Source organism: Oryx dammah, unplaced genomic scaffold, assembly GCF_014754425.2.
Source record: "Oryx dammah isolate SB20612 unplaced genomic scaffold, SCBI_Odam_1.1 HiC_scaffold_3, whole genome shotgun sequence".
NCBI lineage: Eukaryota > Metazoa > Chordata > Mammalia > Artiodactyla > Bovidae > Oryx > Oryx dammah.
In genome coordinates this window covers 67,262,290-67,286,463 of record NW_024070187.1, presented here as the reverse complement: position 1 = coordinate 67,286,463, position 24,174 = coordinate 67,262,290, and the positions used below count along the sequence as shown (strand labels likewise).

The following is a 24,174-nucleotide window of genomic DNA, read 5'->3' as shown; positions in this document are numbered from 1 at the left end:
TGACAAACTGAATACACCTTTTAATGATTTAAGTTAATTTAGGCCACAGGGCAAGAAAAAAAATTTTATAAGAAGTAGTTTTAAGAAGGGAAAATACATGTATTAAGATTTGTTATTCTCATCTTTCTGAGATTAGGTAACAAGTAGCCACTTTTAAAGGTAGGTATGGGGGGAACCCAAGGCTTTGTGCTAACGGTGAATTTCAATTTTTCTGCAATTCTGATGGAGAAGGAATAATCAATATTGGTACTTTAAATGTGGGCAAATGGGGTAAACACTAGAAAAGCAGGCTAAGGAGAAAGCCATAGTGCTTTGAGCTCCCCTCCTCCCAGGAGCCTGGTTACAAGGTGGATAGGAAAGCCCAGGGACTCATGATGGCAGGCAGTTGCATTTTCCTGGTAGGATTTCAGAAACAAGCTAATTTAGACTAAAAAAATTGAGATCCAAAAAGGAACTTCATCCATCATCAATTCTAGTCTCCCAGTTAGCTGAGGAGGTACTGAGACCCAGAGGTTAAATAATTCGCCCCAAATGATTCAGCTTTTGTTGTTGTTGCTTGTTTTGTTTAGTCACTAAGCCACCAGGCTTCTCTGTCCATGGGATTTCCTGGGCAAGAAAGAACACTGGTGTGGGTTGCCATTTCCTTCTCCAGGGGATCTTGCAGACCCAGGGAATGAACCAGCGTCTCCTACACTGGCAGGTGGATTCTTTACCGATGAGCCACCAGGGAAGCCCCAATGATTCAGCCAGCCAGTTCTCTGCAAAGTCAGACCTAAAAGCTGGCAGGGTGGAGCTGATTCTGGGTCCCCAGCTCTTTTTCCTGCATTGTTCTACTGGCTGTGTGAGAATAGGACTCTCCTTTTTTTTGTTGTTATTGTTCAGTCACTAAGTCATGTCTGACTCTTTGCCTGACTCAGTATAGCCCGCCAGGCTCCTCTGTCCATGGGGATTCTCCAGGCAAGAATACTAGAGTGGGTTGCCATGCCCTTCTCCAGGGGATCTTCCTGATCCAGGAATCAAACCGGAGTCTCTTGCGTTGCAGATGGACTTTTTTTTACCAGCTGAGCTACAGTATAGAACTCCCCTTTTTAAGACAGGCCAACCGAAGCAAATTCTGCATTAGAGTTCTACTATCTGGATGGAGACATGAATGGGAGCTGGAGTGGGGTAGGGGGTGCGGTGGCCCTCACCCCACTCCAGCTCCCATTCATCTTAAAAAGGAGAGTTCTATACTGTAGCTCAGCTGGTAAAAAAAAAAAAAAAAAAAATCCATCTGCAATGCAAGAGACTCCGGTTTGACTGCAGATGGTGATTGCAGCCATGAAATTAAAAGACGCTTACTCCTTGGAAGAAAAGTTATGACCAACCTAGATAGTCAAGGCTATGGTTTTTCCTGTGGTCATGTATGGATGTGAGAGTTGGACTGTGAAGAAGGCTGAGCGCGGAAGAATTGATGCTTTTGAAGTGTGGTGTTGGAGAAGACTCTTGAGAGTCCCTTGGACTGCAAGGAGATCCAACCAAGTGCATTCTGAAGGAGATCAGTCCTGGGATTTCTTTGGAAGGAATGATGCTAAAGCTGAAGCTCCAGTACTTTGGCCACCTCACGTGAAGAGGTGACTCATTGGAAAAGACTCTGATGCTGGGAGGGATTGGGGGCAGGAGGAGAAGGGGACGGCTGAGGATGAGATGGCTGGATGGCATCACTGACTCGATGGACGTGAGTCTGAGTGAACTCCGGGAGTTGGTGATGGACAGGGAGGCCTGGTGTGCTCCGATTCATGGGGTCACAAAGAGTCGGACACGACTGAGACTGAACTGAACTGAACTGAACTGGGTTTGATGACAGAATATTGGCTTACAAATGCCTTGACAACAGGCTTTCTGAAATCTGCCCTGGTGTTGAAACGACCTTACTTGCCATGCTCATCAGCACACAAGTGAAACTCGCAAGGTTGACTAGTGTTCGTTTCATTGACTTCTGGGTACTAACTCCTGGGTATATTTCTATAAAAATCTTATCCCAGAGTGGGAGACTTGCGGAAAGGCAGGAGGTGGGATGTAATAAATAATAATAATTCGACTTGGAGTATGGGAGTGGGCTGCAGGCAGAGGGAACTGGAGGAAGAGTGACAAGCTAGACCGGACCTGCGTTGATCGCAGGGCTTCCCGTTGCTAGGACCGCCAGCGTCCTTGGCTACCGCTCGCTAAACTAGCAGCTCTCCTCTGCTACTACCAGTCCAGCGCTTCGCGGACCGCGCCACCTCGCGCCAGAAGGAGAAAAAGGAATCGCATTTCCCTGCTTCCCTCGGTGCGGGTCCTAGTGAGGAATTAAAACTGCGGGACTTGGCAAAGCAGTCACCCGGAGGCCAGTCCTAAGAACCCCCCGCTGAGGGTTGTACAAGGCACTAGAGAGAGAGCGAACCCCGGGGGTCTTCCCCTCTGACTCACGTTGTACTCCCTCAGCCAGGACTCTAGCTTGTCCTGCAACGATCGTAAAGCTTCGTTGGAGACCAGTCTCCTCAGGTTATCTGCCATCGCTCGCTCTTCCGCTCGGCCCGCTCTGGGAGATGGACTCGTGGACCGCGGGGTGGTGTGGCGGGAAAGGTGTTCTCTTCCTGAGGAGCTCAGAGCGCGGCTGGTGTTTCCATCCTCCCCCCTCGGGTCGGATGGGGCAGGGTTCGAGAAGCCGGGGGGAGGTGCCCTGGGCCACAGCCGCCACGCCTCATTCGCTGCCCCGCGCGCGGTCTCCCGGCTCCCGCGCGGCCGCCGGGAGCCAGGACAATAAATACCCCGGCGATTATTAAACAAACCTTGACGTGAGCGCGCGGCAGCTGGGGACGCGCGCGGCCCGTTTCCAGGCAACGCCTGCGCCGCCGCCCAGCCCCAGCCGAGCGCACTACCCGCCTGCAGCCTCGCCGCCCCTCATCCCTGCTGCTCCCCACCCCAACCCGCCCGCGGGTCCGGGGCACCGCCAGGACAAGCCATGCCGGTCTTCCTCATGCTAGTGATGCTCAGCCTCATGCTGCTGCTACTGGTGCTGCTGGTGGCCGAAAGCGAGAGCCCCCACAGTCTGTGAGACTCTGGGTTGGGCCGGCGGCTGGAAGACGCTAAGACTTCAGATGGCAGCCGCCCGACCCTGATGGAGAGAGAGGCGCCCGCAGGGTGGCGATGCTGGGCAGCCGGAGGCCTCTTGTCTAGGAAAGCAAAGGTTCTTTCTTTCTAGACGTTTTTTGGTTAGGCGGTGAAGAAAGCAGTTGTTTGGCTCCTTCCTATATTCTTTCACTTCTCAAGACGTTATTTCTTCTTTTGTAACATCTAGGATTTGGTGGGTGCCCAGCTAAATAGATTTTAGCTCCAGGATGTTCACAGATTAGTCTATCAGGTTTAAATAAGACTTGGTCTGTTTTTAGAATCATTAAGCACTCTTAAGTTGTTTAATTATGAATTCTCTAACTGAGACTTTGTGCAAGTTTAGAGCCGGTTTGGCACTATTTCAAAAGGTGTATTAAGCCACAGTGGTAGTTTGGACTACTTAAGAAATGAAACCATTTCAACCATCATTAAGCACTTTAGTACCCTTATTTTCAATGTCGTCAAATGATGTGCAGATTGCAAATCATCCTAATCTATGATTTTTAAAACAGAGCAGGTGGAAGCAGGACCTCAGCTAGCTAGTCGGTTAGCTAGTTTAATTCAGTTTCTTCTTTTTTTTTTTTCAGGTATTTAAGAATTATGAACATTGAACATGTCCACTGATGGTAAACTTAAGAATTTTTGCCCCCACCCCGCTTTTTTCCTCTTAATTAGTGGTTTTACTGTCCTCTGATAAAAATGAAAGGCTCATTCTGGAGTCTGTGTTCTTACTATCTTCTGTAGACCACAAAATAAGATCTATAAAAGTTCTCACCACAAGAAAAACTTGTAACTATGTCTGGTGATAAATATTAATTAGACTGATTGTGGTGATTATTTCACATTATATACAAATATTGAATCACTATGTTGTACATAATGTAACAAAAAGAAAAAAGAAAATATAAAGAGAACACACATTTTATCATAGTGCAATAACAATTGCTAAAGTACAAAAAAAATTTATTACTGACTTTTTCTTTAAAAAATATAAATAATGAGGAAGGCAATGAAGAAGAATCTTATAGATTTCTTAATGCACATTTTTATAGGTAATTGGAATCTTTGAACAGTCTGATTTACTTATTAATAAAAACCAAGTTGTGATATTTGCTTAGGTCAGACTAAGGGTTAAATCCTCCTCCTTGCTGTTACACTTTAATTAACCTCTCAGTTCAGTTCAGTTTAGTTGCTCAGGTCCTACTCTTTGCAACCCCATGAATCAAAGCACGCCAGGCCTCCCTGTCCATCACCAACTCCCAGAGTTCACTCAAACTCATGTCCCTCGAGTCGGTGATGCCATCCAGCCATCTCATCCTCTGTCATCCCCTTCTCCGCCTGCCCCCAATCCCTCCCAGCATCGGAGTCTCGTTTATATCATCTTGCATGCCTGTGTGCTCAGTTGCTTCAGTCGTTTGGGACTCTTTTATGACTATAGCCTGCCAGGCTTCTCTGTCCATGGGATTATCCTGGCAAGAATACTGAATAGGTTACCATTTCCTCCTCCAGGGGATCTTTTCAACCTAGGGATCAAACAGCATCTCCTGAGATGGATTCTGAGCCATCTAGGAAGCCCTTATATCATCTTACTATAGTTCCTACTTCACAGTGTTATTAGAGACTAAATAAGATCATTCATGTGAAGTGCAACACAGTGCTTGACATGTTATAACAAATGTTATAAATTTGCTTCCTAAATGCTATGATCACTATTACTACAAATGTACCAATAGGTCACAGTACTAATATTAAACAGAGAAGAGTAGGTTGGAAACATATAAAGCAACAATAGCACTGCTGATAGAGTAAATTATTCAATGGAATGTTTCACAATAGAAATCGCATTATTGAACAGCTAGTATCTAGGAATTATTACTATATAATGTTAAGTGAAAAAAGCAGGTCTCTAAATTATATATATTGTGTTACATTATACAACATGAACCCAAGGCATGATTATGGATGATTTTAGTTAGTTCCTTTATACTTTTCCAATTTTTCAAATTTCCACCATGAACACAAACTGCTTTTATGAAAACTTACTCAGAAACAGCTATCCAAAAACTTGACCACCTTCAGAAAAATGTTACTCAAAATATCAATATTTAAGCCAACTCAAAATAGAATATGCTTTGACCAAATGTTCATATTACTCATTTAATAGATGTATAGAGTCTTAGGATAGGATGAATCTAAAATCACTTTAGAATATGCTACCTGACCTTATCTCTACAATACTTGACCACCACAACTAGATTCAAGACCCTTCAGGTTTCGCAGTCATTTCATGCACCTCTTAGTTTCCATAGCTCTCTGGAGCATGGTTGTCCATAGCAAGAAATTGATGCTTACTAATAACAAGCATAACTCTCAAGTACTCAAAACAAAGGAAATATTTTACATACTTATTCATTATTTATCCCCCTAAAACTTTCAAAAGAGGATCTCAGATCACTTACAGTAGAAGGTTTGTAGAAAACATCTTTGTTAGATTTAGAAAAAAATTAATGAAAAAAACAAATATGCCCCCAGTTTAAGCCTGTGTACTAATATTGAGCCTTATTTTACATTTATTTTGGGGCTTTGTGGCAGTCAAGAAAAAAAGGAAACTGGGTGGTATGATTACCATTTGATTTTTAAAGTATACATACCAATTCTTTGAATGAAAGCATATTTTTTGGTACCAGTTCTTAAATATGTTTATTCCTTTGCAAAGAGTATAGAATAACAGATGAATGTGTCCTTAATAACCTCCCTTTTGTAAAGAAAATACAGAACAATCTTCATGTGACTTTCTTGCAGTCACCTTTATCAATGCCAATGAGGGAAACACTAGAACACATGCCATCAAAGAGAGAGCCAAGGAATTGACACCCCACTTCTTAGCTCTCTGATGATGTTACTTGGTACAAGCTTAGAACTTCCGTATCTGTAGGAATAAGTAGATATCCTCATAAGTGCCCTTAATGATGATCCCTTCCTTAGCACTTTTGTTGGGCGCAGGATGGCAATCAATTTAAGAGAGAGTTAGAGCCTGGAATGCAAACAGTAGACGTTGCTGATTAAAGAAGAATCCACATGCTTCAAACTATAAGCATGCACTCAACAAGGTTGAGATTCTGTTTTTAAAGTCTCTCTCTCTCTATATATATATATATATATATATAATGTTAGAGTCCATCAGTCGTGTCCGACTCTTTGAGACCCCATGGACTGTAGCTCGCCAGGCTCCTCTATCCATGGGATTCTCCAGGCAAGAATACTGGGGTGGGTAGCCATTTCCTTCTCCAGGGAAACTTCCCAACCCAGGGATCAAACCTGAGTCTTCCACACTACAGGCAGATTCTTTACCATCTGAGCCACCAGGGAAAAGTGAAAGTGAAAGTCGCTCAGTCGTGTCCGTCTCTGCGACCCCATGAACTATACAGTCCATGGAGTTCTCCAGGCCAGAATATTGGAGTGGGTAGCTGTTCCCTTCTCCAGGGGATCTTCCCAACCCAGGGATCAAACCCAGGTCTCCCGCACTGCAGGCAGTTTCTTTACCAACTGAGCCACAAGGGAAGCCTGAGCTACCAGGTAAGCCATATATATATACTTCCTTTAGGTTCTATTTGCAGAATCATTTGATGCTCTAATTTTGTTCCTATTTATTTTAGGATATTATCAAGTAGGCGTTTATTTGGGAATAAAAGAAAAACCAAATTTTTCTTTCTGGTACACTATCAGATTATCTTGGAGAAGTTGAAAGAACAATAAATTTGAAACATGGGTACTCTTGTTTTATCTCACACTCTTCCAGTTAGTGGTTTCTCATGACTTTACATGTCTTTAATCATTCTGAGCCTCACTTTTCTTCCATCTACATAATGAAAAACATGGACTTGATGAGCTCTAAGATCTCTTGCAGTTCTGACATTCTTTAACGTTGTTTTTCCTTTTTTTTTTTTTTTTAACATATTGGTTATGGTTGAGATTGAGAAAATCTTGCTTGTTGTCTCAATCTCTGGTTCACAGTTCAGCTGAGGTCAGGCCTTGATTCTGAGAGCATTAGCCAATCATTGAAAGTTGAACCTCTTTTTGGCATACAATTTATTCTGCAGGCTTTCTGAAATAACTACTAAAGCTAATCTCCAGGAAATAAACATGGGGTTTCTCCAAAGTTGCACTTTTAATAAATTTAAACATAGCTCAAACTGACAAAATCTTCCTAACTCCCCCATGCCCACAAAGCTCATTACTCTCTTCTTTATGCTTTGTCTCTCTAACTTTAGAAATGTTGATATTGTTATCCTACTATATTAAACTTATTTGTCTGCATCCTATATAAGCTTGTGAGTTTCTTAAAGGGCAAAGGTCTATTTAGCTTAATATCCTCAGCACAGCAAGTGGCACATTCTAAGCCCTCTATAAATGTCTGTTAAACTATTAACAAAAAGAGAAAGAAGTAAAAGAAAGAAGAAAGGAAAGCAAAGAAGGAAAGAAGGCAGGAAGGAGATGACTGGCTGCTTTATATCTGAGGTCATAACCCCGTAGAGGTAGAAGAGCAAATTTAATAGCCAGTTGGTTGTTCTTAAAGCATCATAATTCTACCACCCAGCCACGAGCCGTTTTTTTCTAGAGAAGTGTAATGAGTCAAACATCTGGATGGAATAGTCTTTCTGAAAGTTCTTACTTTTGTCCACTTTGAATTTTACCTGTATCAGTTAGCTGGAGAGATTTTTAATTAGGGATTTTATGAAGCCAACAAAAGAGCAATCAAAGCCTTCAGTATAGCAAGAGTTGTGTGTGTTTTCTGATGCTTGTATGTAAGAAGCTTGTATGCAAGGAGCTCCAAGGATATACAGTGGGATCCTCATCATAATTTCCACTGGGGACAGTTGCAAACCCTCAGCGAATGTGGCTAAAGGCATAATCTGTTCTGCTCTAGTCAGGCTTCTCTTTAGGCACCCCAGTCCTCTTCTGTGTGTGCCATGCTATTCCTCTCCTACAGCTGTCTGGAGAGCTTAGTCCTTGGGTCAGGGCCTATATTACTATTTGAAGAAAATCTTTTAGCTTTTGCTGACCCAATTGTATGTGATTTCCTTTAAATTTAGTGGAGGTATTAAATTTTTACTGGTGGTATTGCCAAGGCACTTTGTCTCTATGTATGAGACAGGTTGGCAAAACCAAGGCAGGGCTGCTAGTCTTAGAAACTGGGGTATTACAGATTCTTAAGATACTTATCTGAGGAGGCCTTACAAATAGCTGTGAAAAGAAAAGAAGTGAAAAGCAAGGAGAAAAGGAAAGATATAAGCATCTGAATGCAGAGTTCCAAAGAATAGCAAGGAGAAATAAGAAAGCCTTCTTCAGCGATCAATGCAAAGAAATAGAGGAAAACCACAGAATAGAAAAGACTAGAGATCTCTTCAAGAAAATTAGAGATACCAAGGGAACATTTCATGCAAAGATGGGCTTGATAAAGGACAGAAATGGTATGAACCTAACAGAAGCAGAAGATATTAAGAAGAGGTGGCAAGAATACACAGAAGAACTGTACAAAAAAGGTCTTCACGACCCAGATAATCATGATGGTGTGCTCACTCACCTAGAGCCAGACATCCTGGAATGTGAAGTCAAGTGGGCCTTAGAAAGCATCACTATGAACAAAGCTAGTGGAGGTGATGGAATTCCAGTTGAGCCATTTCAAATCCTGAAAGATGATGCTGTGAAAGTGCTGCACTTAATATGCCAGCAAATTTGGAAAACTCAGCAGTGGCCACAGGACTAGAAAAGGTCAGTTTTCATTCCAATCTCAAAGAAAAGCAACGCCAAAGAATGCTCAAACTACCGCACAATTGCACTCATCTCACATGCTAGTAAAGTAATGCTCAAAATTCTCCAAGCCAGGCTTCCACAATACATGAACCGTGAAATTCCAGATGTTCAAGCTGGATTTAGAAAAGGCAGAGGAACCAGAGATCAAATTACCAATATCCGCTGGATCATGGAAAAAGCAAGAGAGTTCCAGAAAAACATCTATTTCTGCTTTCTTGACTATGCCAAAGCCTTTGACTGTGTGGCTCACAATAAACTGGAAAATTTCAGAAAGAAATGGGAATACCAGACCACCTGACCTGCCTCTTGAGAAACCTATATGCAGGTCAGGAAGCAACAGTTAGAACTGGACATGGAACAACAGACTGGTGCCAAAGAGGAAAAGGAGTACATCAAGGCTGTATATTGTCACCCTGCTTATTTAACTTATATGCAGAGTACATCATGAGAAACGCTGGGCTGGAAGAAGCACAAGCTGGAATGGAGATTGCCGGGAGAAATATCAGTAACCTCAGATATGCAGATGACACCACCCTTATGGCAGAAAATGAAGAAGAACTAAAAAGCCTCTTGATGAAAGTGAAAGAGGAGAGTGAAAAGGTTGGCTTAAAGCTCAACATTCAGAAAAATGGCATCTGGTCCCATCACTTCATGGGAAATAGATGGGGAAACAGTGGAAACAGTGTCAGACTTTATTTGGGGAGCTCCAAAATCACTGCAGATGGTGATTGCAGCCATGAAATTAAAAGACACTTGCTCCTTGGAAGGAAAGTTATGACCAACCTAGATAGCATATTCAAAAGCAGAGACATTACTTTGCCAACAAAGGTCCATCTAGTCAAGGCTATGGTTTTTCCAGTGGTCATGTATGGATGTGAGAGTTGGACTGTGAAGAAAGCTGAGCACCGAAGAATTGATGCTTTTAAACTGTGGTGTTGGAGAAGACTCTTGAGAGTCCCTTGGACTGCAAGGAGATCCAACCAGTCCATTCTAAAGGAGATCAGTCCTGGGTGTTCATTGGAAGGACTGATGCTAAAGCTGAAACTCCAATACTTTGGCCAACCTCATGCGAAGAGCTGACTCATTGGAAAAGACTCTGATGCTGGGAGGGATTGGGGGCAAGAGGAGAAGGGGACGACAGAGGATGAGATGGCTGGATGGCATTTACCGACTCAATGGACATGAGTCTGAGTGAACTCTGGGAGTTGGTGATGGACAGGGAGGCCTGGCGTGCTGCGATTCATGGGGTCGCAAAGAGTCGGACACAACTGAGCGACTGAACTGAACTGAACTGAAGATACTTATTAAGTTTCATTACTGTCTTAAGCATTGGAGATAAAAGGATGAGTAAGATACGGATCTTCCAGATAGAGCTCCCCATTTTTTAGATGAACTTAAGACAGGTAGACAAAATAGAATACAATGCACTCTGAAATACATTTAGAAGACTAGGAGCAGAATTAAGGGACAGACCAGCTAAAACTGCCCAGGCATGTAGGAAGGCTCAAAGAGAACATGACATTTGAATGGATTTTTGAAGGATGAATGAGTATGCTTGACAGAGAAAAAGAGAAAGACTTTTCAAGCAGAAGGCAAAGAAGCAAAGCATAGGAAGTAAGGACTAGAGGACTAGAATTAGAGATAGGAATTAAGGATCAGTCAAAAGCCCAGTTGTCTGAGTGGATTATTGGGACCACAGCCAGACTATTATCAAAGGCTTACTGCTGACTCCCCAAAGCATTGAGCTGTAAGTCTTTCTGCTCCAGATGAAGCTTGTCCTAGAGATCCAGGCAGGAGTCAGCCTAGAGATACAAGTCAATTGGTTCCAGCATTTGGAAAGGATTTGCAGAACTTGATGACCAGCTAGGTACTGATCTTAGCCAAAACTAGAGGCGAGACGGGCAAGCTTATAAAGGATTTACCAGGTGAGAGAGCTGAATCTTCTAACTACAAATTCTTGGCAATCCTCTGATGTAACGTACGCAGAGAGAGAGAAACATCAGCTCCAGTCATCAAAAAGCAAAACTGATTTAGTTTCTAGAGAAAGAAAAATTTGGCCAGCAGGTCTCTTTGGTGTTCCTGTTGAGTTAGGCAGGCCTGGGGCCCCAAGATGCTTAGGAGAAGTTTCAGCTACCTGAGGAATAGTTATCGCACCTTGGTTACCACTGCCCCCTCTCTCTCTCTTTTTTTTCAAACTAAGAGGATTATTGGATTATATTGACTCGACAGGGAACAAGGAATGTGTACTCGAGTTACTTGTATATCTGAGTGCCTTCCTGGTGTGCAGTAAACATCTGTTAAATTGGATTTCCCAGTAGATAACATCCACACTATCTTCAACCCACCTGCAAAACCACAGAAAAAAAGCATCAGCCTTCACAGGCCCGCCAAAACTAAGAAGCATCCCTGAAGTGCCTGTACTCTTTAAGGACATTCGGTTTTCAAGATTTTAGCTGCCTGTCAGCAACTTAACTTCTGTCCTCGTTGTCACCGCCTCTTCCCTCGTCCACATGTACTCTACAAATGCGCCCTTCCCACCCAGCCAAGGAGATCCCGACTCGTGAAGCAAGGAGCCCTCCTGATGGTACCAGCACCGCCCCCCCACCCCTTGCTGGGGAATGGAGAGGAAGGGAGAGGGGTCCTCTGTATTTTGAGGGCGGCCTTTTCGAAGAATCCAGAGGCGGCCCGAGGTCGAACGGAATCCCGGTGTGCGAGAAAACGCTCCCGGAGGCCACTGCCTGGGCGCCGGGGGCAGCGGAGCTGGCACCAGCGGCCCGGGCGGGGCGGGGTTGGAGATGGGGGGCGGGAGCGAGGAGCGGCAGGCCCCCCTCCCGCCCCTCCAGCGCGCGAGCGCAGGCGCGCGAGGTGCGGAGGCGGCCGGGAGGGCGGCGGAGCCTGCGGGCGCGGGAAGATGGCGGCGGCGGTGGCGGCGGCCGCGGAGCAGGTCTGTGAGCCCCGCCGCAGCTCGGGGCTGGAGGGCCGGGGGAGGCCGGGGTCCTGCCGGCGAGGTCCTCCGTAGGACCGGCAGGCGGGGGCTGGGGCGCGAGGGCGGGCTCCGCGGGGCGGGGCTGGGCGGGAGCTGTCCGCAGCCCGGGATGCTGGCGAAGGCCGGGCGGGACCCCGGGCAAGGGGCTCCGGGGCAGATAAGGGGGAGCCAGCCGCGGGCTCCCGGCCTGGCCTGGCTGTCCCTCGGCGGGGTCAGGAGGGGCGCCGTCCTGGAGGCCCGGGATGGGGTCGAGGCAGCCGGGAGCCTCCTCCGCCAGGACGTACTGGGGACATGCCTGCTCCGTGGCCAGCGAAGATGCGGGTAAAAATAACCCCAGCCGACGAGCCGCCAGCCTCCCCTGACACCAGCCAAGAAACAGTCAGCTGTTATTGGGTATCAGCTTGCGGCCACTTCTTGTGTGCCATCCCCCTAGGCTGACAGCCATGTTTCTCTTCCCGCTTTGGTTCTGGAGACTAAGTCACAATCAGTATAAGACTGTCTCCTATCCAGTTGGTTTTTTTAAAAATCCTTTATCAAGTATTTCCTAATCCGCGTTGTAAACTTGTAACTTAGAATAGCTTAAAAGGCTATTTTCTTCCCCCAAAGCAGGCTATACATTATGCACACATTTAAACACACACACACACACAAACCTGTAGTTACTAGGGTGATTTGTTATAATAAAAATAATTTTGATAGTCTCCCCCCCCCTTAACTACTATTTTCCTTTAAAAATAAACTGTGGTAGGATAGTTTCTTTGGAAAAGTCTCATTCTTCAGCATTGTTGAAAAAAATAAATGAGCCAAGTAGCCAACATTCTGTTTCCAGAAAAATCTTGTCTGAAAGTAATTAACTGCTTTTAGAGACGTAGTAGGTAGATATCACTGGAACAGTCATGTTGAGCGCCATGAAAAATAAAAGACATGACATCTGCCTTCAAAGTTAAAGTCAAACTGCCAGGTAAATGCAGAAAAATCAGCTAAAGATGGTAGGCAAGCTACAGGACCTAACAACAAAATGTAAAGGAATGAGTGAAATTGAAAGGAGACAAAGCGTCTTGCAGTTGTTGAGGTTGAAATTGTCCCTTGCTTCTGTGATTTCCCTCCTGAATTATCAGCACCTGTTTTAGAGGGTTCTTTTTTCATCTTTATCACCTGTTGATACTCTTGGACGTTCCAGCTAGTTTCTATCTTGCTTTCCACAAAGACTGGGCAATCTGATCCATCCCTTATTCTCCACTTCAGAGTTAGGTATTTATGTCTCCAGTAGGAATTTAACTGAATTTTCCTTGGGCACCCCAAACTCAGAAATTTTTAATGGTGAATGGTGCATCACACTCACCATTAAAAGGGCTACAACCATCCATTCACTTGGTTCACCTTGCCGCAAGCAGGACTGGCTCAAGGGAGCTCAGAATGGACCCACCTTTGGGTTACTGCTCTGCTCTCTCAGGCTTGGTACTTGAGCAGAGAACCTCACATTTTCTTTTTGGTCTAGACCCCACAAATCAAGTATCAGGCCCTATTTGGGGGTCATCTTAGATCCCCCCAAGTAACACATCCAGTCAATCACCAGGTCCTTTCAGTTCTCCCTCTTAAGGACTCTCCCAAATCTTGATGTGCAGTGTCAAAATTCAGTCAAGCCCTCATTTGAACTGTTAGGGAAACCTGCTCTTGATATCTCCATCTCTAAATTCATCTATTCCAGTTCAACTCTTCTTGGTTTAATTTTGCTCTAATGCAAATCTGTATCACTAACCTATTTTAAATCCCCATTGCCTTCAGAATAGAGTCTGTCATTCTTGATGTGGTACTTATATCTACTAATGTATTGATCCCTAACCACATCTTGGGGCTTCGCAATGGCTCAGGAATCCGCCTGCAAAGCAGGAGACCCAAGTTTAATCCCTGGGTGGGGAAGATCCCCTGGAGGAGGGCATGGCAACCCACTCCAGTATTCTTGCCTGGAGAATCCCATGAACAGAGGAGCCTGGCGGGGTTCAGTCCATAGGGTTGCAAAGAGTCAGACATGACTAAAGTGACTTAGCATGCAAGCACAACCACATTGCACTTCTTATTTTGTCCCATTAGTATACTCATCTTCTTCCCCATCCATATAAAATTACCAACATTAGTTTGCACAAGATGACCTCTACTGAATTTCATGATGTTTCCTCTGCCTGGAATGCCTTTCTCTGTACTTTACTTGGCTAACTTCTGTTTGTCCTTCAATGTTCAATTGAAGCCCCAGCTTTTTTGAAGAATCTTCAACTGATGACCTTACTTGATAAGTCAAAGGGTATTCCTTTTATGCACTCTTTTCAGTTTCATTGCTTTACGACTGCACTTGCCATGTTGAACTGTAATTGCTAGTGACTCCATCTATCTACTCTGCTGGCCTGTAAGTAAGTTTGTTGAAAGTAGGTGCTGTGCCTTGCACGTCTTGGTAGTCTGGAACATCTGGCATATAGTAACTCATCAGTAAATGGTCAGTGCAAAGAATGAAATATACTGATGTACATGAACTGACAGAGGAAAGTAACGAATTCATCCCAGGAAGGTAAGATTTGCCCTGTCTCTCTCTTATGTAGACCTGTATTCAGATTCTGGCTAAGAGTTCTAAATTGCTCATCTGACATCACTGTCATAATCCTATACTGGATCTGTGAAAATTAGAAGCAAACTCACTTTCCCTAAGATATTCTACTTCCTCTGGCCAAAAATCTACCAAAATACAAATTCAACTCTAAAATGTTTGCAGCGTCAACAAGCCCTCATAGCTTCTGCACCTCATGTGGATACACAACCTACACGACTGTATTCAGCAACTTGTTTTGTGTTAAACCTGTTGAGTAGATTGAATGATCTTCTACAAAGCGTTTCTTACTGCTTCAGTTCAGTTCAGTTGCTCAGTTGTGTCCAACTCTTTGCGACTCCATGAACCACAGCACGCGAGGCCTCCCTATCCATCACCAACTCCCAGAGTCCACCCAAACCCATTTCCATTGAGTCAGTGATACCATCCAACCATCTCATCCTCTGTCGTCCCCTCCTCCTTCTGCCCTCAATCTTTCCCAGCATCAGGGTCTTTTCAAATGAGTTAGTTCTTCGCATCAGGTGGCCAAAGTACTGGAGTTTCAGCTTCAGCATCAGTCCTACCAATGAACACCCAGGACTGATCTCCTTTAGGATGGACTGGTTGGAGCTCCTTGCAGTCCAAGGGACTCTCAAGAGTCTTCTCCAACACCACAGTTCAAAAGCATCAATTCTTCAGCGCCCAGCTTTCTTTATAGTCCAACTCTCATATACATACATGACCACTGGAAAAACCATAGCCTCTACTAGACAGACCTTTGTTGACAGAGTAATGTCTCTGCTTTTTAATATGCTGTCTAGGTTGGTCATAGCTTTCCTTCCAAGGAGTAAGCGTCTTTTAATTTCATGGCTGCAGTCACCATCTGCAGTGATTTTGGAGCGTCTATTTCTGTTTTATTGACTATGCCAAAGCCTTTGACTGTGTGGATCACAATAAACTGTGGAAAATTCTGAAAGAGATGGGAAAACCAGACCACCTGACCTGCCTCTTGAGAAACCTATATGCAGGTCAGGAAGCAACAGTTAGAACTGGACATGGAACAACAGACTGGTTCCAAATAGGAAAAGGAGTACATTAAGACTGTATATTGTCATACTGCTTATTTAACTTATGTGCAGAGTACATCATGAGAAACACTGGGCTGGAGGAAGCACAAGCAGGAATCAAGATTGCTGGGAGAAATCTCAATAACCTCAGCTATGCAGATGACATCACCTTTATGGCAGAAAGTGAAGAAGAACTAAAGAGCCTCTTGATGAAAGTGAAAGAGGAGAGTGAAAAAGTTGGCTTAAAGCTCAACATTCAGAAAACTAAGATCATGGCATCTGGTCCCATCACTTCATGGCAAATAGATGGGGAAACAGTGGCTGACTTTATTTTTCTGGGCTCCAAAATCACTGCAGATGGTGATTGCAGCCATGAAATTAAAAGATGCTTACTCTTACTGCTTGGTGAAGTTTAAAAAATTTTGTCTGCCACATTACCCACAGTGATTATTCTTGTCTTTTTCTGTTTTCCATAAGCCCTCAACCAGCCTGCTACCCCTGCAACCACAGTAAGATTCTAGCTGCCCTCTCCACTCTTTATTGAGAGATGACCTTGCCTTTTACATCCCGAGGAAAAATAGAAATGGTATCTCTTCTGGTGTGAACCATTTGAATGAAGTGGGAGCCCACCTTTTAAGACTTCCATACATTCACTTTCTTTCCTACCTCTTGGAGGATCTTATTTCCCTCATTACTCTGCCCTGCTCTGAGGTATCTGGTCTTTGTCCTTCTTGGCATGTTTCCCTCTGCCATCAAACATGTGAGTCTTCCTACAAATTGTTGGAGGGAAGGGACAGAAAGATCCTAAGAACAAGAACAAGCACAGTTTTCCTCTGACAGTACATAATTCTTTAGTTATAGTTTTCTGTCTTAAAATAAATGTACACTTGCTGGCATCTTTTCAGGACTATTTCTACTTACCAGTTTGCTACTCAGAGTTTGAAAGTCACAGAGGCGATTGTTACCATATTAAGTTCAGCAGTGCTGCACATCCTTAGTTTTGTTGTATCTCTCATTTTCCATTGTTCCTGCACAAAGTTTTCCAAGAGTACTTCCTTGGCTCTTTGTTCTTTTGCTCTATACAAGCGGTCCCTGACTTCCAGGACCCAGTGCCTGACAATCTGAGGCGTAGCTGATGGACTAATAATAGAAATAAAGTGCACAATAAATGTAATGCCCTTGAATCATCCCCAAACCATCCCCCTTCACCCCAGTCTGTGGAAAAATTGTCTCCCATGATACCAATCCCTGGTGCCACAAAAAGGGTTGGGGACCACTGCTTCACGTTGTTTTTTTACAGTAGACCAATATTAGTCTCATAGATTTAATTTACTTTGAAGCTGAAGATTCTCAAATTCGTCAAGTTCTGACTGACCTAATATCTCATGCCATCCTTCTCATTGCCTTTGAGGCATGTGATCGTTTCTCATTCAGTTCAAATGCAGCATATGTAAAATCTCCCTGCTTCATTCCCCATGTTTAACTAGTCACCATTCAGTAAACGTGAGGGGCCTTATTTTTTTTTTTTTAAAACCTGGCTACAAATTCACTCAATTCTTCTCTGGAAGTCTGTTTTTAATTTCTCCTTTTTCATCCCACCTGTTTTAGGCCCTCAATACCTCGGGTTTCCCTTACGACCATCCCAGCAGCCTGCTGCTGCTGCTGCTGCTAAGTCACTTCAGTCATGTCCAACTCTGTGCGACCCCATAGATGGCAGCCCACCAGGCTCCCCTGTCCCTGGGATTCTCCAGGCAAGAGTACTGGAGTGGGTTGCCATTTCGTTCTCCAATGCATGAAAGTGAAAAGTAAAAGTAAAGTCGCTCAGTTGTGTCTGACCCTCAGCGACCCCATGGACTGCAGCCTTCCATGTTCCTCCATCCAGGGGTTTTCCAGGCAAGAGTACTGGAGTGGGGTGCCATTGCCTTCTCCGATCCCGCAGCCTACTTGCTAATATTCTTCTCTTTCCTGTGACTCCTGCAAATACTCACACATTTAGCATCCTAAACATACATTGTTCATATTCAGAGACCTCTAGTGACTCGCCAATAAACAGATGTAAAGACTAGAATTTGTTCACAGGTGTCCCAAAACTTCCACAACCTGTCCTCCTTTTCCACCTTGATCCTGCCTGCAATGCCAGGTCTGACCCACCTGCTCCTTCTGGTTTCCCTGACAACTCCAAGCCATGCTGTCTCTTCTCCCATGAACTCCACAGCATGTATTGTCTGTACTATTGATTTTGGCATCGGAGCATACAGAATACGTTATTGCATTGCTAACTATTTTGTGTACCCAAATCACATTTGTAATATCTGGAGGAGAAGGATCTTGTCCTGTATTTCTTTTGTATTCCTATGTATGGGATTAATGTTAAAGCCTAGAGGGCTTAAAAAATGCTTAATTCAATAAATTAATTTTCTCAAAGCTCTCAAAAATATGAAAGTTGGGCAGTAAGCATTTCTACTCCTTCCTTTTATGTTCATGATATACCAAATAATCACCTACAATGTCATTCAGCCATAGTCAGAGGTTCTCAAATTTTTTGGTCTCCAGTTCTCTTTATACTCTTCAAAATGAAAATCTCAAAGAGAACAAGCTGTGGGTTTGTAGGGGAAATCAAGAGAAATTAAGTCTGAAGGAATCTCTGGTATCTAAAATTATTAGATGTACTCATTTCAGTAAAATATCATTGAGTGCCTTGTTGTTCAGTCGCCAAGTTGTGTCTGACTCTTTGTGACCCCATGGACCACTGCACGCCAGGCCTCCCTGTCCTTCACCAACTCCCGGAGTTTACTCAAACTCGTATCCATCGAGTCAGTGATGCCATCCAACCATCTCATCCTCTGTTGTCCCCTTCTCCTCCTGCCTTCAATCTTTCCCAGCATCAGGGTCTTTTCCAATGAGTCAGCTCTTCACATCAGGTGGCCAGTGTATTGGAGTTTCAGCTTCAACATCAGTCCTTCCAATGAACACCCAGGACTGATCTCCTTTAGGACAGACTGGTTGGATCTCCTTACAGTCCAAGGGACTCTCAAGAGTCTTCTCCAACACCACAGTTCAAAAGCATCAATTCTTCGGTGCTCAGCTTTCTTCACAGTCCAACTCTCGTGTCTGTACATGACTACTGGAAAAACCATAGCCTTGACTAGACAGACCTTTGTTGGCAAAGCAACGTCTCCGCTTTTTAACATGCTGTCTAGGTTGGTCATAACTTTCCTTCTAAGGAGCAAGCGTCTTTTAATTTCATGGCTGCAGTCACCATCTGCAGTGATTTTGGAGCCCCCAAAATAAAGTCTGTCACTGTTTCCACTGTTTCCCCATCTATTTGAGCTGAAGTGATGGGATCAGATGCCATGATCTTAGTTTTCTGAATGTTGAGCTTTAAGCCAACTTTTTCACTCTCTTCTTTCACTTTCATCAAGAGGTTCTTTAGTTCTTCACTTTCTGCCATAAGGATTGTGTCATCTGCATATCTGAGGTTATTGATATTTCTCCCAGCAATCTTGATTCCAGCTTGTGCTTCATCCAACCCAGCATTTCTTATGATGTACTCTGCATATAAGTTAAATAAGCAGGGTGACAGTATACAGCCTTGACATACTCCTTTCCCTATTTGGAACCAGTCTGTTGTCCCATGTCCAGTTTTAACTAGGCCAGAATGCTGGATTGGGTAACCTTTCTCTTCTCCAGGGGATCTTCCCAACCCGGGAATCGAACCCAGGTCTCCTGCATTGCAGGCAGATTCTTTACCAGCTGAGCCAGAAGGGAAGACAGAAAAATCATACCTTTGACTATATGGACCTTTGTCAGTGAAGTGTTGTCTCAGCTGTTTAATATGCTGTCTAGGTTTGTCATAGCTTTTCTTCCAAGGAGCAAGCATCTTTTAATTTCCTGGCTACTGTCACCACAGTGACTTTGGAGCCCAAGAAATAAAATCTGTCACTGTTTTCCACTTTTTCCCCCATCTATTTGCCATGAAGTGATGGGAGCAGATCCCTTGATCTTAGTTTTTTGAATGCTGAATTTTAAGCCAGCTTTTTCACTCTTCTCTTTAACCCTCATCAAGAGACTCTTTATTTCCTCTTTGCTTTCTGCCATTAGAATGGCATCATCTGCATCTCTGAGGTTGTTGATATTTTCCCCGGCAATATCAGCAACGCAGTGGTTGCTTTATGGTAACTTAATGTAGCCAGTGGGCTTCCCTGATGGCTCCGCCTGTCAATGCAAGAGACTCAGGTTTGATCCCTGGGTCAGGAAGATCCCCTGGAGAAATGGCAATTTTTTAGAAATGGCAATCCACTCTAGTATTCTTGCCTGGGCAGTCTCATGAACAGAGGAGCCTCATGGGCTATAGTTCACAGGATCTCAAAAGAGCTGGATATGACTCAGCGACTAAACAACAATTAATTAGTACAGTTCCTTCATGGTAGCCTAACCTATGCACTAGTGAATGAATTGTAAAACTAAAAAACTTTATGGCATAAAGTATCACAGTCATATCATATCCTTTTTAAAAAGCCAGTGATATGGGATGATCGGCTGATAACCAGTTTCTCCAGTTATGAGACAGAGACTGTACATAATATAATTTTTTAAAAACAGGAAATTGTTATTAATTTTATATTAGCTCTTACTCACCTTATGTATCTACATGTTTTATACATTCCCAGCAAATCTTTTTCTTAATTTTTTCAGTATTTCATCTGCAAGTTTTTTTAAATTGTTGAAAATCTCCAAAATTTTTTTCCAATACGTTTGTTGAAAAAAATCCGCATATAAGTGGATCCATGCCATTCAAACCCATTTTGTTCTAGGGTCATCTGCACATTCATGAGAGAAGAGTGAAAAAAAGAAAACAACATCATAGTGGGTTTCTTTTGAAAATGATTTTCACCCTCCAGACACTTGAAGGATTTCAAGGGACCTCTCCATGGTTTCCTAGCCCATACTTTGAAAACTGCTGGTCTAGGATAATACTGACTTTAGCCAACTGGAGTGATAAGTAAAGTGTATTAGCCTTTTTAAATTCTTTTTATGTAAATGAAATACATATATATATATGATTAAGCAGATCTTTATAAATCATTAATAAAAACAGTTCCACTGTAGAGTGTGTCTATCAGCTCTCCCCCAAAATGAGCTGGCTGTTCACTCTAATGATGGTAGGACTATTCAAAGCAGATAGTGGAAGTCTGTTATCAGACTGTTATCTACAACCCCGACAGTCATGTCCCTGCTTGGAGCCTGCAACTCAACGTGTGTGTGCATGCATGCTAAGTCACTTCAGCTGTGTCCAACTCTTTGCAACCCTTTGAACTGTAGCCTACCAGGCTCTGTCCATGGGGATTCTCCAGACAAGAATACTAGATAGAGTGGGTTGCCATGCCCTCCTCCAGAGGATCTTTCCAACCCAGGGATCAAACCATGTCTCCTGCATTGGCAGATGGGTTCTTTACCACTAGCGTCACCTAGGAAGTCCCAGCGCAACATGACTTGAGGTTTTTTAGGAGAAAATGGATCACTAAACAATTTAGGTTTCTTTCCTTATGAATTTGCACCTAACAAATAATGCATCCAAAATAGAGAGTATAGCTGCTCCATTGTGTTGTATTTTGTTTTTAGCAAAGTTCCAATGGTCCTGTGAAGAAGTCCATGCGCGAGAAGGCTGTTGAGAGAAGGAATGTCAATAAAGAGCACAACAGTAACTTTAAAGCTGGCTATATTCCAATTGATGAAGATCGCCTCCATAAAACGGGACTGAGAGGGAGAAAGGGCAATTTAGCCATCTGTGTGATTATCCTCCTGTTTATCCTGGCTGTCATCAATTTAATTGTGAGTATTTAGCACAGAGTATTCTTTTCTTAACTGTTTTTAGTGAAATCATGGTGAAGAATCTGCCTGCAATGTGGGAGACCCAGATTCAGTCAGTCCCTCAGTTGGGATGATCCGCTGGAGAAGGAAATGGCAACCCACTCCAGTATTCTTGCCTGGAGAGTTCCATGGACAGAGGAGCCAGTCTACAGTCCATGGGGTGGCCAAAAGTCAGACACGACTGAGCGACTAACACTTTCTTACCTCGCTTTTTTGGCATTTAGCTTTACTGTACTTTGCCTTTACTGCATTTTTTACAGATTGAAGGTTTCTGGCAGCCTTGTCCCAGGCATGCCTGTTAGTGCCAGGCACGGCAGCATGCTCACTTTTTCCAGCAGCATCTGCTCACTTCAGTCTCCTTGTCACAGTTCAGGAATTTTCACTATATCTCAGAGTTTTTCTCATTATTATATTTCTTATGGTGATCTCTGACCAGTGATCTTTAATATTACCATTGTAATTGTGTGGGGTTCCCACTATCCACATCCATAAAAGATGGTGAATTTAATTGATAAATGTTGTATGCATTCTGATTGCTCCATCCACTAGCCCTTCCCCCCTTTCACTCTTTCTCTCCCTCTACTTGAAGTAAAGTGGAGTGAAGTTACTTGGTCATGTCCGACTCCTGTCACACTCCTCTGTCCATGGGATTTTCCAGGCAAGAATACTGGAGTGGGTTGCCATTTCCTTCTCCAGGGGATCTTCCCACCCCAGGGATGTAACCTGGGTCTCCTGCATTGCAGGCAGACTCCTTACTGGCCGAGCCATTCTCTAAGAGGCCATTTTCATGGCCTCTTAAGTGTTCAAGTGAAAGGAGGAGTTGCAAGTATCTCTCAGTTTAAATCAAAAGTTAGATATGATTAAGCTTAGTGAGGAAGGTACATGACAAGCTGAGATAAGCTGAAAGCTAGGTCTCTTATGCCAAACACTTAGACAAGTTGTGAATGCAAAGAAAAGCTTCTTAAAGGAAATTAAAGGTCCTACTCTAGGGAATTCCTTGGTGGTTCAGTGGTTAGGATTTGACACTTTGACTGTCAAAGTGCCAAGTTCAATCCCTGGTCGAGAAATTAAGATCTCACAAGTTTTGCAGCACAACAACAGCAAAAAACTCAATTCCTATTCTAGAGAACACATGAATGGTAAGAAAACAAAATAGTTTTATTGCTGATACAGAAAAAACTTTTACTTGTCTGGATGGAAGATCAAACCAGCCACAAAATTCTCTTAAGTCAAAGCCAAATCCAGAGTAACCAACACCTTTCAATTCTATGAAGGCTGAGAGAGGTAAGGAAGCTGCAGAAGTTTGAAGCTAATGGAGGTTGGTTGATGGCGTTTAAGAAAAAAGGCTGTCTATAACATAAAAGTACACGGTGAAATAACCTGTGCTGATATAGAAGCTGCAACAAGTTATCTAGAAGACCTACTGAAGATCATTACTGAAGGTGACTTCACTAAATGACAGATTATTAATGCAGACAAAACAGCCTTAAATTGGAAGAAGATGCCATCTAAGACTTTCTTAGCTAGAGAGGCGAAGCTAGTGCCTGGCTTCAGAGCTTCAGAGGACAGGCTGATTCTCTTGTTAGGGGCTGAGACAGCCAGTGACTTTAAGTTGCATCCAGCGCTTATTTGCCATTTGGAAAATCCTAGGGCCCTAAGAATTATGCTAAATCTTCTGTATCTGGGCTCTGCAAGTGGAACAACCAAGTCTGGATAACTGCACACTTGTTTACAACCTAGTTTACTGAATATTTTAAGCCCACTGTTGAGATTTGCTGCTCAGGAAAAAAAAAAAAAAGTTTCTTTCAAAATGTTACGGCTCATTGATGATGCACCAGTCACCTAAGAGCTCTGATAGAGATGTACAGTGTTGTTTGTACTGTAGATGTAGTGTTGTTTTCATGCCTGGTAACACAACATCCAGTCTGCAGCCCATTGATCAAGCAGTAATTTTGACTTCCCGGTCTTATTAAGAAATACATTTATTTATTAAGAAAAAAGAAATACATTTTTCAAGGATAATAGCTACCATAGATAGTGCCTCCTCTGATGGATCTGGGCAAAGTAAGTTGAAAAGCCTTTGGAAAGAATTCATTACTCCAGATGCCATCAAGAACAATGGGGGTTTATGGGAAGAGGTCAAAATATCAGTGTACACAGGAGTTTGAAAGAAGTTGATTGCAGTCCTTATGCTTGACTTTGAGGGGTCCAAGACTTAAGTGGATCAAGTAACTATGTGGTAGAAATATCAAGATAATTAGAAGTAGAGCCTGAAGATGTGATAAATTGCTGCCATCCCCCGATAAAGGATAAGGAGTTGTTTCTTACGGATGAGCAAAGAAAGTGGTTTCATGAGATGAAATCTCCTCCTGAGGGAGATGCTATGAAGATTATGGACATGACAATAAAGGATTTAGAAGTGAAGTGAAGTGAAGTGAAGTCGCTCAGTCGTGTCCAACTCTTTGTGACCCCATGGACTGTAGCCTACCAGGCTCCTCTGTCCATGGGATTTTCCAGGCAATAGTCCTGGAGTGGATTGCCATTTCCTTCTCCAGGGGATCTTCCCAACCCAGGGATCGAACCCAGGTATCCCACATTGTAGACAGACGCTTTACCGTCTGAGCCACCAGGGAAGTCAAAGGATTTAGAGTGTTACGTAAATTTAGTTGATAAAGCAGTGGCAGGTCCTGCACAGAGATGTCTCAAAGCCCACACACACACACACATAG

The 24,174-nt window shown here is 43.4% G+C and overlaps 2 protein-coding genes across 3 annotated transcripts in view; one reads left to right on the top strand and one right to left on the bottom strand.

Annotated features, from left to right (window-relative positions):
- Nucleotides 1-2,718, bottom strand: part of SPATA18 (spermatogenesis associated 18) — a 47,139-nt gene extending 44,421 nt beyond the window's left edge. For both annotated transcript variants that reach the window (XM_040238190.1, XM_040238191.1), the window contains exon 1: nt 2,449-2,718. In XM_040238190.1, coding sequence (XP_040094124.1) covers nt 2,449-2,535 — 87 coding nt within the window. In that variant the 5' untranslated portion in view covers nt 2,536-2,718. The remainder of the gene's footprint in view (nt 1-2,448) is intronic.
- A 9,103-nt stretch (nt 2,719-11,821) lies between these two features.
- SGCB (sarcoglycan beta) overlaps nt 11,822-24,174 on the top strand; it is a 28,606-nt gene continuing 16,253 nt past the window's right edge. Inside the window, exons 1-2 of the mRNA XM_040238189.1 lie at nt 11,822-11,890; nt 21,197-21,406. Coding sequence (XP_040094123.1) covers nt 11,858-11,890; nt 21,197-21,406 — 243 coding nt within the window. The 5' untranslated portion in view covers nt 11,822-11,857. The remainder of the gene's footprint in view (nt 11,891-21,196; nt 21,407-24,174) is intronic.